The 15,431-nt window shown below is 46.2% G+C and overlaps 1 protein-coding gene across 2 annotated transcripts; it reads right to left on the bottom strand.

The window, feature by feature from the left end:
* Window positions 1–1,954: 1,954 nt before the first annotated feature.
* DEGS1 (delta 4-desaturase, sphingolipid 1) lies at window positions 1,955–15,063 on the bottom strand. 2 transcript variants are annotated; one of them, XM_073671856.1, is made up of 3 exons: window positions 14,858–15,063; window positions 8,199–8,941; window positions 1,955–4,750 (listed from the first exon to the last, which is right to left on the bottom strand). In XM_073671856.1, the coding sequence occupies exons 1-3, from the start codon at window positions 14,937–14,939 to the stop codon at window positions 4,604–4,606; spliced, it is 972 nt and encodes a 323-aa protein (XP_073527957.1). In that variant the 5' UTR covers window positions 14,940–15,063; the 3' UTR covers window positions 1,955–4,603. The 2 variants fall into 2 exon arrangements, with proteins under 2 accessions (XP_073527957.1, XP_073527958.1); XM_073671857.1 differs by lacking the exon at window positions 14,858–15,063 and adding an exon at window positions 11,849–11,993.
* Between the last annotated feature and the right edge of the window lie 368 nt (window positions 15,064–15,431).

Here is a 15,431-nt window from a genome sequence, read left to right as displayed (position 1 = left end):
GTGAAGTAGACCAAAAGATCCTCAAAAGCTAGACATCATGCTGCAACCCAAATTCAGGAACAAATGAGAAACAAAGTAATTGAGATCTATCAGTCTGGAAAAGGTTATAAAGCCTTTCAAAAGCTTTGGGACTCCAGCAAACCACAGTGAGAGCCATTATCCACAAATGGCAAAAACATGGAACAGTGGTGAACCTTCCCCGGAGTGGCAGGCAGGCCAAAATTACCCCAAGAGCGCAGCGACGACTCATCCAAGAGGTCACAAAAGACCCCACAACAACATCCAAAGAATGGCAGGCCTCACTTGCCTCAGTTAAGGTCAGTATTCATGACTCCACCATAAGAAAGACTGGGCAAAAATGGCATGCATGGCAGAGTTCCAAGACGAAAACCACTGCTGAGTAAAAAGAACAAAGGCTCATCTCAGTTTTGCAAGAAAACATCTTGACGATCACCAAAACTTTTGAGAGAATACTCTGTGGACTGACAAGACAAAAGTTGAACTTTTTGGAAGGTGTATGTCCCATTACACCTGGCGTAGAAGTAACAATTTCAGAAAAAGATCATACCAACAGTAAAATATGGTGGTGGTAGTGTGATGGTCTGGGGCTGTTTTGCTGCTTCCGGACCTGGAAGACTTGCTGTGGTAAATGGATCCATGAATTCTGCTGTCTACCAAAAATCCTGAAGTAGAATGTTCAGCCATCAGTTTATGACATCAAGCTGAAGCACACTTGGGTTATGCAGCAGGACCATGATCCAAAACACACCAGAAAGTCCACCTCTTAATGGCTTACGAAAAATAAAATTAAGACTTTGGAGTGGCCTAGTTAAAGTCCTGACCTTAATCCTATTGAGATGCTGTGGCAGGACCTTAAAAAGGTGGTCCATGCTCAGAAACCCTCCAATGTGGCTAAATTACAACAATTTTGTACAGATGAGTGGCCAAAATTCCTCCAGAGCATTGTAAAGACTCATTGCCAGTTATCGCAAATGCTTGATTGCAGTTGTTGCTGCTAAGGGCCCAACCAGTTATTAGGTTTAGGGGGCAATCACCTTCACACACAGGGCCCTGTAGTGTAATATTTAAATTTGTTTTGTGATCTGAAACAAGTGAGAAAAATGCAAAAGAATAAGAAATCAGGAAGGGGCAAAGACTTTCACACCACTGTATATTTAACATATGAAAACTATTGGTTGTGTTAATTGATTTGTAGCCACCTAAACAAAATTTGACTTTTTTTTTATAGATTTGGGCAATATTTGGACAGGACCTGGTCTCTGCTTTTGAGCATAGGGGTGATGTTCAACATCTTTACTGGATATATACACAAAATTCAAAAAAGGAGTAAAAAATAAAATTTGCCCGCATCCTCCATCAAATTTTGACAACATTATTCTTGCAAAATTCAAGTAGTCTGGAGTTTACCCATTAAACCGGCCATACACATTAGATGGCTGCCGAAAGATGCTTTGGCCGAGAGCCATCTCACCGATACACCGAAGCGCTTCTTGGGCTGAGCACTCCAGGGTTATCTAGGAGACACGTCGGCCGGCGGCTTATCTCCGGGAGAACAATGCAGACATGCGTGAACGACATCTCTGGCGACCATCAATCGGCTGGTGCCCCCGTACACACACTGTCGGCTGAACCTGCTGATATCGATGTTAGTCTAACGTGTATGGGGAGCCTTTAGGCTACACTTACAGAAAGTGTAGCCAAAAAAAAAAAAGGAGACAAGGAAGAGAAAAAATAAATAAAAGCAGCTTGCAGTCACAGATTGCCTGTAGCAGTTTCTTAAAGGGTACCAAAAAATTACAGGGTAGTACCAAGTGCTTTGCAGAAGCTCTCCACCTCCATGATGGTCATGGCGAATATACCCAAGTGTCTACATCTCTCAGGAAAGACATTTGTGGGCAAATAGAACAAAAAAAAAAAAACGTAGGACCCGGCCTAGAATATTTAATACATTTTAATAGTTCAACACCATTATTAATACTGACAAAAGTTACAAAAAGCAGCTTCATCAAGCGAAACCTGAACATTTTGGTTTAAAAAGTTGCAGAAAGCAAAAAAAAAAAAAGTTTACTGAACTTATGGCCGGGCCCCGTCCAGACCCCCAGTCCTCTCTCACATACGCAGGACAGATTACACAGGGGTCCAGAAACTTGCATATATGTGGATCCTCACTGTGGCTCATGGGTAACGGGGGCCTCGTTCAAGGGCTTGCGTCAAAAGAGGAGTATTTCACTACTGCTCTATGGGAATTGTATCAGTCACGTGTAGATTATGCATATAGAAAGGAAGAAGTGACAAACAGCTGACGAGACTGGAAGACGTCATAATGGAGGCCACCATTCTGTAGACCCGGCAAAGTGTCATTCAGGTCAATGTCTAGGAGTTGGTTATAAAGCTCTGAACTATTGCATTATGGCCGTTTATGGCCGTTTCGGCTGCACGCCTGCCCAGGATAAGGCTTAGCAGAACATTTTAGCAGAGTGATCGCGTGTTTTGTCGTTTAGGACATCGGTCTCGACCACATGCCTACTAATGGATATATGTCATCATTCCTTCATGTGACGCCACATCAGCTGTTGCAATGTACACAGGATTCATTGTCCGTCCGCTTGCATGCATGACTCATATAACATCAGCTGAGCCGGACCAGTAGCAATATCGAGTATCAGGGTGAAAAGTGCCATTGTTATCTACAGGAGTGAAGGGGGTGAGGACGGGGTGGGGGGAGGGGGCAAAGCTGCTAATCTGGCACTGATCTGCAGTCACTGGTGAAGTGTCGTTTTGATCTCCCCAGGCCAGGATAATTGCTGAGGGTGGTTATTCTTCAGGACGCCAGTCCTTCAGTGACTTGACGCCTGTTTCAAGGTTCAAAGTCCTCCACAATCCTGCGCCCTGTGAAAGTCCCGGCTCTGGTTATCGGGTTAATCCAGTGTTGATGCTTTGAGTCTCAGTCTATGCCTTGCGGTCGTATGGGCTGTCTGTCACCATCCTGATAAGCTAATCGTGCCTGGCAAAGTGAAAGCCACGTGGAGAGTCTCCGGCCAAGGACACATTAAGCAATAAAGGCTCTCGAGTTTTATGATGCAAGCAATGGTAGAGATTTGTTGGCATTTCAGAGCATTCTTAAAAGGTTATTTTTTCAAGATGAGGCATTTTGTTTTATACCAGCTCATAAGAAAATCCTATTGATACATTAAATTGGGGATTGATGCCCATGATCCCCATTGGTCTGCTGTTATCAGTTCTGTTATCAGTTTCTAGAACTGCTCTGTACACTGTGTAGTAGCCGTTCTCGGTACTGCAGCTTATCTCCAATTGAAGTGAAGGTGATCTGAGCTGCAGTACCAGAGGACAGCCACTACATTGTGTATAGAGCTGTGGCGTCCTGGCTCTGTACACTGTGCACGCCTGGCCGCTGCAGAAGCCAATAACTGCAGATCGTTGAAGTCGCCGGTGTCCAAATCCCACCAATCTGGAATTGGTGTTCCATTCTAAGAACAGGCAATCAGCATCTAAGTACCAGACAACACTTTAGGATTAGGGTGCCTGCCAATAGGAACCTCTTAAATGAGAAGGGGGCTCATGCATCCTTCCCCTACAGCAGGATACAATGTAAATTTGCATTACTCTGATAGTTCATGGACATAACAGCCGATAGCACACAATATGGCGCCGGTGACATGTAGTCCGTACGATCATATGATATCGCAGGCTGACACTATATGCACCAAGGCTTCAGGCCATTTGCAGGTGTGCACAGTGCCAGTTTATATAGGACCATACGGACGATATATGGCCGCAGCAGTCGCGTTGGGTTATTCCTATAGCATATGGGAATGTTACAGTTTTCCTATTAGAAGCTCCTTTCTGTTCCTGGACACTAGATTGCAGCTACACACAAGTCACTGACATGGGGGGGTATAATGTGAGAGGAGCTAGGGGCAGCCGCCACAACGGGATGTGACACATGGAAGCTATGTGGGGCAGTGTTAGTGCAATCTGACGTTAGCAGGAGCCTCGGTCACTTGATTATCGCTCCGTTAGATCAGACGTATTCCACGCTGTGTGTACAGACCACCATGACGGGCCGACCGGGGGTCTCCTGACCTGAATTAATAGCCTCATATCTGGCTACTTGGTTCAGGAGACCCACAGTCGGTCACAGCATCACGGTCGGTCAAGACATTGTGGTCCATATATTGGCAGTGAAACATGGCAGTCTGGACCTGGCCTTACTGTGACATTTCTAGAAAATGAGCTGCCGCTGATCAAAAGGCAGTAACCTGAAGAAACGGCCGAGGCACAACTTATTCGGGATAGTGCACAATACGTTCCCCCCCATCGGCACCACCGGCCGTCATCCATAAAGGCGGCAATGCTTATGCTTTAACCCTTTGACAACCAAAGCCTAGACTACAAAAAAATATATCCATCTCTGATAGCTCTTAAATTAGAAGCACTTTGAGTGTAAAAACAAGGGGGGTCTGGTGTTATTATACTTTAGGGGTCCATAGTCCCAAGACTGAAGTGCAGGAGAAACCGCTCCACCCGTGGGCCAAAGTGAGTGTCCTAGAGGCGCCAGGAGTTATTCCTGATTGATCTCTCCTTTTAGTTCCCTCTTCACACGAGAATAGGGGCTGAGGGTGTCGTCCATGATGAAGTCGTACAGCACCTTAACCCAGGAGGTGTACTGCGGCAGCGGGTCGTAGTACTCGGCCGCTATCTTCCGCACCTAAGAAAGAAACATAAGAATTAAGATGGTTGGGCATTGATGGATCTTAGTAAAAGCAGCTTTCTAAGATACCATTATAGAAACAGTCTTTTATACCTCGATAAGGCTGCACTTCTGCCATTACAAATAAAGGGGTTATCCTGCGCCTGTCACTTTCACATTGGGAGGGGAGAGGCGCCGGTGAGGTAGAGTCGTCTGCTGAATCCCAGCCAATGGCAGATATTGTGCACTTGACTATTAACCACTTCTGAACTGGCCATAAAATAGACGTCTGGGAGGGCCGCAATGACACTCTGAAATGTCACTGCATGGTAGAGTAGCTAAATACGATTGTGGGTGCGGGGAGCCCGCTGTCAGACACAGCGTCGCTCCCAATAGAGAAGGCACATATGGTTTAGTACCATCTCTGCCTTCTCCATCAGTAATAGGAAATACTGACAGTGCTTCCTTCTCCGAACCCAGTGATTATGTGATCACTGGGGAGACCCAGCTGAGATCCTAGGAGACCCAGTCAGCTCTGCAGCGAGGAGGCGGAATTTAACCTGTAACTGATATTACTTAAATTAGGAAATTTAAAAAAAAAAACTGTATTTAAATGGTCCCCTCCCACCAAGAAAAAAATGATCTTGTTGGGGACACTGTGTGAAATAAAGGAAAAATTGCAGGAAAAAAAAACCGCTGTTAATAGCTCCATCCCTGTAGAAAAACTAAACTTGTGTCCAAAATGCAAAAATAATTGTTACAGCAAGGGAGAACTTTAAATTGTATTTTGATGGTCCTCTTTGTTCTTTAAAAAAATACGTAAAAACTATGAAAAAAAAAAACATGACTTTCCTTTTATTTTCCCATCCCTCAGCTGGGGCCTATACACTATACAACGGAAGTCATCATACACAAGCATTGGGTGGGACGCTGTATCCTGGCTGAGGGACAAACATGAAGCTGCAAAGTCCTATAAACTACGGAGATGAAAGGAAAAGCCACGGGTGGAAACGCGTCCAGATGCCGAGCAGAGAGGAGAGGACCTTTTCCACCCGATTCATTTCCGTAGGATTCTCCAATTGGATTTTATTACTCATCGCCTGTGGCATCTACAGATGGGAGCACGAAAATCACACGGATCAGCTGCTCCCATCCTAACAGAGGAACATGGGCAGGACAGAGGAGATCAAGGGTGGGCAAAATGCTGTGTCTGCCCCAGAATTTTAGATTTTTTTTAAAGGTGTAACTTTCAAATTAATCAATATGAATAAAAAAAAACAAACAAAAAAAAAAACTAAAAGCCAGAAGTCATTAACACTTAAAGGGACACTCCGTGCATGACTGCTACACAGCGGTGCCCGATGCAGAAGAGAGAGAGGGGCATGACACCACAAACACCAAGCGTATTGGTTCCCCGCCATTAGTAAGATATCGGCGCGTTTCTCATGCTCTTTGAAGATCTCCGCTTGCTGACAGCAAATAGGAACCTCCATTGCTTCAAGATGATGAGAATTGTACTTGGAGCTCTCTGGCTCCAATCACTTCCAAATCGGGAGGAGATTGGTGCCAATGATAATGCGTCTACACGTTCCTGCCAAGACTTGAGTGTGGCTCCTGACAGGAACGTGTAGACAAGATGTCACTAGTGCCGCTGACCTCTTGATGTGAAAAATCAGCGATACTGAAGAGCCCCTTTAAAAGGGGACCTTTCACCAAATTTTTCAAGTTGAACTTGACACTAATTGTGACTCCAGAGCGGAATAAAAACATGTTTCTTGGTTTCTGCTCTCTGTTGGAGATATTAGCAATCAAAACATCTGGCACATAATTAGTTAACACCCACTTGGACTTCACAAAAGTTATCAGATAGTTTTCACTGGGGGCGGGCACTACTTCCTCCTGTATGGATGATGACCAATCATAAGCAGGCAGCAACAGAGCAGAAAAAGAACACTCCCCCCAGAAAAGATTAGAGCAGGCTTCTCAGTGTGTGATCTCCTGGTCTAACCCCCTACATGATTAGAAAGATCAGATGACCAACACCTTTCAGATAAGGTCAAAGCAGGCAGTGTGGGGGGAGTGGCAGCACAGCAGAGTTTAGCTGTGTCACATTACAAACTATCAGTTCTCCTCCTCTCCTAGCATGGTCATCTCTGCTGTACTGCCCCTTTCTCCAAAGTCTGTCCAGAGAGGTCAATAATCACACCAATGTCTGCTGTGCTTAAAGCAACTTCTAATCATTCTGCAGCAAGATCAGAACGCAATCTCATTGCATCTCACACAGGAGTAGCCCAGAACAGGCAGGTTACTCCTGTGCGAGATGTAGTGACACCCTGACATAAGTGCGATTACATCTCTCACACAGAGAAACCTGCAATAAGCCATTGTGGGGGCGTGTTCATTCTCTAGTATGTTGTTGCCTGATAATGATTGGTCAGCATCAGTGAAATTTGTCTGATAAAACCCACCGGGGCTTTAAAAATAAATAAATGAAAAAAAAATAAAAAATAAAAAAAAAAATATATATCTATATCTCTATATCTCTATTAAAAGGAAACTTTTTTTTATGTTGCCTCTGTTTCAGGGATGTGTTCTTTTCCTACTGTGTTCCTGTTTGCTTATGATTGGGCAGCATCCTAACAAAGTAAAGGAGGAAACACCCCCAGTGAAAACTTTTTTTTCATTAAGTTCGAGTGAGTGTTATTTCGTTTTCACTGGGGGACAGGAGGTGTTTCTCCTTTTCCCTGTATAAAGCTGATCAATCATAAGCAGGCAGTAACAGTAGAAAAAGCAAACGTCCTTGAAAAAAAGAGGCAAAATTAAAAGGAAATTTCAGGTAGCCCAATCCCTATAAGTAAACTATCTATATATCACACATGTGCTCTTAATGGCTGGAGAGGGGGGGGGGGGGGATAATCGGCTGCCAGATACTTGTGGTGCTGGCTCATGAGTGGGAATTAAGAATCGGACATGTTGAAATGTAATCTGCCTCATCTCTCTTTCCTCAAACTGGGGATCATCTAAAACGTGAAAGGGTCTGTCAGTTCCCCTAGTGAGTATGGGATTCAGTTTAGAAGAAATATTGCTACCAAAAAAAAAATAAACACATGGAGCAGACTGCTGCCCTTTTAAAAATAGCTGTATTGGACCCCCTACATTTTTTCTGATCACAACCATTTGTAACAAATTGACCAAAATCAATTTTATACCCAAATTTAATTTTACGGTTTCATGATATCTGCAAGAGCTTGTAAATGTGCAGAATTCTCCTCAACCACAAAAAAAACTAACTATTGTCATACAGTAGATAGACTGTAAGGAGGGGAGAGGAGGGAGATGTAGCTGCAGAACTGAATTGAATTTGCATATACAAGAAAAAAAAAAAAGAAGACCCCAAATCTGCATCATTTCTAGGTGAATTACATCGAGTACATCTACAGCTGCGGGTAAGGAATGGATTTCTTACCAGAGGAAGGCTCTTGCCGGGAACACTTGGGAAGTCGTGATGTTCGTTGTGGTAGCCAACATTAAATGTCAGGTAGTTTAATGGCCCGTAGTAGGAGTAGGTCTCATGTCCCTTCAGGAACATGTAATGTTCAGCGATAAAGTGCCCGGATATTGGATGAAGTCCGAGGCCAAGTATGGATCCCACCAGCATGTAAACCACAGACTTCACACCCAGGAAATAGTAAACCACGGCATCAAAAGAGAATTGCACGGCCAGATTGATGATCTCCAACCGGGAGACAGGTTTGGGGTTGATACACACAGGCCGAATGGTGTAGAAGAGTGGCTGCAGGATGATCCACACGAGCTTTCTCAGAGGAGTGCAAAAAAACCAGCCCTCAAAATCGGTGGGAATGTCCACATCGATGCCATCCCCACCCAAGTAGCGATGGTGGTCCATGTGGTACCTCTTGAAGGAGATGGAGTATGGGAGACCAAGGGGCAAGTTGGCAAACATCCCAAAACAACGGTTCCACAAAGCCTTACTGTTCCCAAAGGCGGCATTGTGAGAAATCTCATGGATGGCCAGGGTCATGGAATGGCTGATACAACTTCCAAACACGTAGGTCCAGAACATGAGCCACTTCCACTCCAGGTCCTTCACCAGGTAAAAAGCCAGAAACTGGGTGACAACCATCAATGTGACGATCCAGATCAGGTTAGAATCCGGTTTCATCAACCTCTTTATCTCAGGATACTTAGCTGGGGAGAAAAAGGGCAGACATTAGAAGAGGGCACCATTGCCATTTGGTTTGTGTAGACCTGGACCATTCCTATAGTCTCATGTCTGACCCCGGTGAGACAGAACAATGATCATTAATGTGTGCTTCTCCAGCTATTTCAAAACTACAACTCCCAACATGCAGACAGCCTGATGGTGTCATAGAAAGCAACACACTGCAGACCACTACCAAAGAAGCTGATGAGGTCCTAAGAACTGGCCCAAATCTGATCACCTCTAGTGAAGAACTGCAGGGCGACTGCGACCAGGCACAGTCCAGGACCATAATATGACAGCATTATTCAGCAGAATTCCTGCATACACAAACAAGGAGCGAGCGTTACAGGACATAGAAAACACATGCATGCTGCTGACAATCTTATCTCTGCCGAGTGACACGTACCACACATACACACCGTAGAGGAGGCAATAAAGACAACAGCAGTGCAGAGGATTACAGCGCTCCGCTCATAGTCCTGGAGGTTACCACATCGTTATAGCTGATCTGCACTCAATTTTCCAAATTCTAGTAGCTATAAATTCCCTGCTGTACATTTACCCCTCATCCCCCGATTCTCCACATTCTCGTGGTCACCGGTCGGGCTTTACAGACATTTAGACAACACAACATGGACTTCAGGAGGCTGCATAGCACCAAAACTGACCGAAATTTCAGCTTTTGTCCCCAAAAAGTTTTACAAGTTAGTAACTTCCTGAACTATATTCCACTCTCAGACCTTCATGCTTGCAGTGAGTTGTATGGGTGTGGCAGGGGATGTATAGTAAGACCCCCAGATACAGGGCCCATCTCCCAGCTGTGGGATGGGGCTGAGCTGTGACTGGGCCTATTTTGGGATTTAATTCCCTATAACTAGAGCTTTCCCGCAGCCTGTGATCTCCTGTGTACACACTGAACCTCGCCGGCTATTTCACTCCTAATGCAAATTCCAGCAGCACAAAAGCTGAAGTGTAAGAAGAGCCAGAACATCTGCCGTGGCCTGTATTTATCAGTGTATACAAGGACCGGAGACCACAGCTGTCATCAGGGGCAGCCGATCCTCCATTTACCTCCTCCCTCATATATCCAGGGAAATCATAGGAGGCCACAAGAGACTCATTAGTGAAAATATGGCAGATGACATTTACATTGTAACATCATTATCACTAGTGCAAAGAATGATGAAGAGCAATGAGGTGGCTCATGAAATACAGCGTACATGGGAAGAGGCTGAAGTGGGATAGGAGGGGGCCGCGCCCCGCTGGACAAGAGGAGTCAGCACCCCCTGAACTCAGTCTGCAAGAAATTTTGCCCCATCAAACAGGTCTACTGGAGGTGGCCAGTTTCCAAATCGAGGATCATGGGCTTACAATCACTTTGTTATGGAGCTTGCAAGTTGGCGGGATCACGGGATCCTGCCAATCTCTGTGCCACTGGACTCCTCTGAAGCTAAAGAGGAAAAGCTGTCTCTGCTTGCAGCATCAGAGAGCACAGAGATTAGGCCCGAGGTAGAATTATCGGGAGCACCTCCAGACAAGCAAGAAGCTGGGAGGCAGGGGAGCGGTGCGCTCCTGAATATAGGGCCCTACGACAACCCTTTTAATCCCCATTATACAGGCAGGGGTCTGGCATACTTCACTATGGCAGGCTTCGGTGGCATCCAGCACCCATAGGACAGCACATTAAGGAAAATGTGTACCATGTGCATGGAATAGTGAAATCTACCACACTATCCTATCCCAAGGCCAAATATGATAAAATACCAGTGATATAGATCTGCTATGTGAACCCTTTCTATACCCTGATCATCCTTCCTACACCTTTCTGTCCTCACTGTCATCAGATGACTGATAACCCCGACCCCCCCCCCATGCACAGTCTGCTCCATTTCTGGTGGCAGCTTATCTCCCGAACAGAAATATGACGGAGCAGTTAAAATCCAAATACCCGCTCCATCTCTCCCGATATTTGTGATGAGGGGACAATCGGTAACCCCCATAAAGATCATCGGCCAGTCCCCTTATGGACAGACTTAGAATTACCGCAGGTGTCTTTATGGACCGTCCTAACCTATGAGGTAAGTGAGGACTGCAGATGATACGGGGGTCTAGGAGAAGTAATGGTGGGAGCGGGAGGTGCCATTACCACACATATATACCCTTCTAGTGTATATATGATGTAGCTGTATACTGGTGTAAAACGACTCGAGCTACCTACAAGAAACCACATACAGGCCGGTAATTAGTCAGAGCACTAAGCACTTATTGTTCAAGTCATAAGACATGGTGGAAGACGAGCGAAGTGAGGAGATGTGCACAGCGTGGTGACCCTGACTCATTGCCGGCCAGGAAGGAAGTGGAGCAAAGGGCTTCTATAGTATGGAGAGAAGGCAGAGGACACAGGGACCGGCAGATGAATGCAAGCAATTGTTCTCCGTTATCAGCCATGTCAGGCTGGGGGGTGACTAATAGGATGAGTGACAGGACTGAAAACCTCACGTAGTTTTTAAAGGGGCTCTAACAAATAAGTTAAAAAAAAAACAACAACACATAGCTGCCCCCATAGAGAACAGCCATGTTTTCTCTAATGCTGGACAGCCCTTTTAATTTGACCCGTAAGGGCAAAATAAGGCAGCCAAAGTAAAATCAGGCAGGTGGCTCCTTGCATTGCCAAATAACAGTACACTTCATTTCAGAGGATCAGTGGGGATCCCGGCAGTCAGATCCTCAACAATCAAAGAATAGGTGATAACTTGCATCGCTGGAAATAACCCTATTAAATGGGTTAAAACCAAGGGCAGAAACGCCAAATGGTAAACCTCCCTAGTTATACAGTCATGTGCCCTCCGCTGCCAGGAGAAAAGCTTTACTCAGCGATTATCTTCTCTCACCTGGGGGAAGAATGTGAGCGTCGCACTCGCGAGTGGAGACTTGTTGTGTCACTGCTAGGAAGTCATTCTTCTCCCGCTGCAGATACTGTCCCCTGGGGCGAGAGATATTCCGAGCCAAGTGATGGACGCAAGAGGCGATGCAGCAGCATTGATGCCATATGGGGACTTCAGGGAAGAAACACGTAAGGAGAAAGCAAAGCCATGGAGGGTGAACTTAACATGTGTGGACAGAACCTGGGCGTGGGGCTTAATACTAAATCTACAGGACTTGCCACAATCCTCCAGAGCTTTCCTTCTGTAATCAACTCAAGCACACACAGCGGCGGATAAATACAGATCATGTGCCGACATCCAGAGATCTCATGTATTCATGACCAAAGCACCAGACCTTAAAGGGGTCTCCCCAATAATCCACTCCCACCACCGGAAAAAAACTGTATAGTCTCGTACATTATAAGTAGCACGTGGAGAAACTCCAGCACTTAATGTAAAAGAAGACCCAAGTGTAGACTTGATGTATTTGGATCATTGAAGTATCCTGGTCAACCTTAAGGCCCCGTCACACTAAGCGATGCAGCAGCGATCCCGACAACGATACGACCTGTCAGGGATCGTTGCTGCATCGCTAATACATCGCTGGTGAGCTGTCAAACAGGCAGGCTCACCAGCGATCAGGGGAGCAGCGATATCGTGGAAAGAATCGTTCCACGATGTCCTGCTCCCGTTACCAGCCTGCTGCAAGCAGGAGCAGGCTGGTAACTATGGTAAACATCGGGTTATTAAGTGCGCGTGTGCCCCTAGTAACCCGCTGTTTACCATGGATACCACTCTGCTACGGTGCGCTGGAGCCTCCGCTCACTGTAGCAGAGTGGTATCCATGGTAAACAGCTGGTTACTAAGTGCGCGCGTGCCCCTAGTAACCCGATATTTACCATGGTTACCAGCCAGATCGTTGGTCCCGCTGGTCACACACAGCGATGTGTGCTGGCCAGCGGGAGGCCAACGACCAAAAAATGGTCCAGGACACTTTGCAACGATCAGCGACCTCACAGCAGGGGCCTGATCGTTGCAAAGTGTCACACATAGCGACATCGCTGGTGAGGTCGCTGGTGAGTCACCAAAACCGTGACACAGCAGCGATCTCGCTAGCGATATCGCTTAGTGTGACGGGGCCTTTAGATGTCCAGTGAGGAAGATCTGAGAACTGCGGTCTGATCACGATGACCCGAACACAGAAGTGAACTGGGGCATCCACAGATCAAAACCAATGACAGTGCTCACACAGGGGGCATCACTCTGGCACGCAACTGGCAAATAAATTACATTGCAGATGTCATCTGAGTCCAGAGGTGGACATATGATTGGTGCAACAAGTGCAGCCACACAAGTGCCCGAGGGGTAAGGGGGTAATTTCCAAACCCTACTCCAAAGCAGGTGGAATTGTGCATTATGAGGAGCTATTGGACTGCAAATTGACCACATACTGTTCTTGCACAGGGGCCTCTTCGGTCTATGTCCACCATTGTCCATGTCAATCAACAAACAAGGGACGAAGTCAGCAAAATACAAACCTTAAGCAGCAAAACACAGTGAGTACGGACCGTGATGACCTCCCCGACCACGGGTGTCAGCCTTATGTATGGATATGAGGCTCTTGAGTTTTGGACAGGAGACCCACGGCCGGTCTGGGGGATCATAGTCAGTGCTGTGGACACTTAAGCAGTCTTTGCATACGACAAGGACATTTTTTTTTTTTTAAAAGTGTTTTTTGTACGGTTTTATGAAAATGAATGGATTTAACTTTAGAAAGTTCTTTTCAGGAGGCGGCGGTGGGAGCAAATACATGGGCGCTGGTTACACTGAATAGTAGATATTGTATAGACTGATACATTGTGTTATTCTAGTGCGGGGACAATTATACAATGTATCAGTGCTGTTGGTGCTCCAGAGAAACCAATAATATCCTAAGATCTAGAATAGCGCTTGCAACAAGACCTCGATTTCTTTCAGATTACTTTCTCCTGGGGCCGGACGGCCAACCAAAGCCGAGGAGGAGCAGGAGGGGGCAGTTCCCCTGATGGTAACTTGCTATCATGAGAGCTGTACCTGACAGTACGACCTATCCAGGTAAGAGCGGCACCTTCTCCTGTCGTCAAACCCCCGGAAGATAATAGGCACTGTCCCGCTTTTCTCCTGCATCTTAGATTCATGACCATATTTAAAGGAGTAGCCCACAAAGGTCACCCATCAATCGGGTTCAGTGAACGCTGGAGGGTCTGACTGCTGAGAAGTCCCAAAATCCTCCCCCCGCTCCATTCACTTCTATAGGATTAACGTCCCCAACATCCTTCAGTCCCATAGAAATGAATGGGCCTTTGATCTGACACACTACAGCTCCATTCACACAAAGCAACCTCATTCTCGGGGTCGGAATGACCTCTGCCAGGGTATCTTTACACCACTTTATCAGGAAGGATGAACTTGATAGTTACATAGGTTGAATAAAGACTTAGGACCATGTAACAGTGCATTACAGGATGAAATATTCACGCTATGGTCTTTAATGTTACCAAGCCATCACTCCTGGCGGTCAGGACACGCTGAGAGTTGTGGTTGTACAACAGCAGGCGAGCATAGCATGGACAAGGCTATGTGACAGTGACCAATCAGATGGCAGCTTAAAGCCACTCAAAAATGAAAGCAGACATCTGATTGGTTGCTACAGGAAACAGCTTAAGGGGCAGCCAATCAAATTGCAGCTTACAACCACTCAAAATTGAAAATAGACAACCGATTGGTGGGTTAACAGGCTGACCGAGCTATAAAGTTTTACGCAACCAATCAGATTGCAGTTTATAGCCACTCAGACATTAAACCAGAATTCTGATTGGTTGTAATGGGAAACAGCTGTTAATAGTAAAGCCTGGAAGTAACGGCTAGAAGTGGAAGGAAGGGCCATAGCGGAGAGCCAGCGACCGGCAGACGTGATGTAGCAGTGACTGCACTCACCCAGGATCTCCTTCCGGCGGTCAGCGTGCGGCTGGTCAGTGTACACCCACTCGAAGTCCTCCCGGGCCACCTTATTCCCCATGGCTGCGGTGTGAGTGCTGTCCTGAGTCGCGAACACTGCGCACTGCCACCTCCGCTACAGCGAACACGCCACAGCTCGGATTGACACGCCCACACTGACACAGGCCGGCAAACGACGCCACGCCCACGCTGTGTCGCAAAACAAAAAGGGCGTGGTTATATTAAACCACGCCTACTTAGCAAGGGTGAACCCGAGGGAGAAGTGCAATTATCCAATCAGGGAGCGCGAAGTAAGCCCAAAGCCACGCCTATTAATCATATAAGGGCATCATACAAGTCGCATATAACGGTCCAGGGTGTGGTTCTATGTGCGATAGCCTGTATAGGGGGTCACGTGACATAGTGTCTACAACGGCAAATTGTCTATGGTTACCCAATCACTGCACAGCTTTCATTTTCCCAGCTCAGTTTAGAAAATGAAAGCTGTGCGGTGATTGGTAGCTACTGGCAACAAGGAGAGTTTTCCTTTTGGACAGCCATGATTAACCCTTTT

This window comes from Phyllobates terribilis, unplaced genomic scaffold (assembly GCF_046119375.1).
Source record: "Phyllobates terribilis strain yellow unplaced genomic scaffold, ASM4611937v1 Scaffold_3__8_contigs__length_932513732, whole genome shotgun sequence".
NCBI lineage: Eukaryota > Metazoa > Chordata > Amphibia > Anura > Dendrobatidae > Phyllobates > Phyllobates terribilis.
Note: the sequence above shows the minus strand (reverse complement) of the source record. Positions and strands in the feature narration are given on the sequence as shown.

What these genes read in the sequence shown, in the direction of transcription:
- DEGS1 (XM_073671856.1), bottom strand. Translation starts at nt 14,939, where the DNA reads ATGGGGAATAAGGTGGCCCGGGAGGACTTCGAGTGGGTGTACACTGAC. An exon ending in CCGCCGGAAGGAGATCCTGG is followed by an intron (nt 8,942 to 14,857) that starts GTGAGTGCAGTC and finishes TTTTCTCCCCAG; the next exon opens with CTAAGTATCCTGAGATAAAG. An exon ending in CCGGCAAGAGCCTTCCTCTG is followed by an intron (nt 4,751 to 8,198) that starts GTAAGAAATCCA and finishes TTTCTTTCTTAG; the next exon opens with GTGCGGAAGATAGCGGCCGA.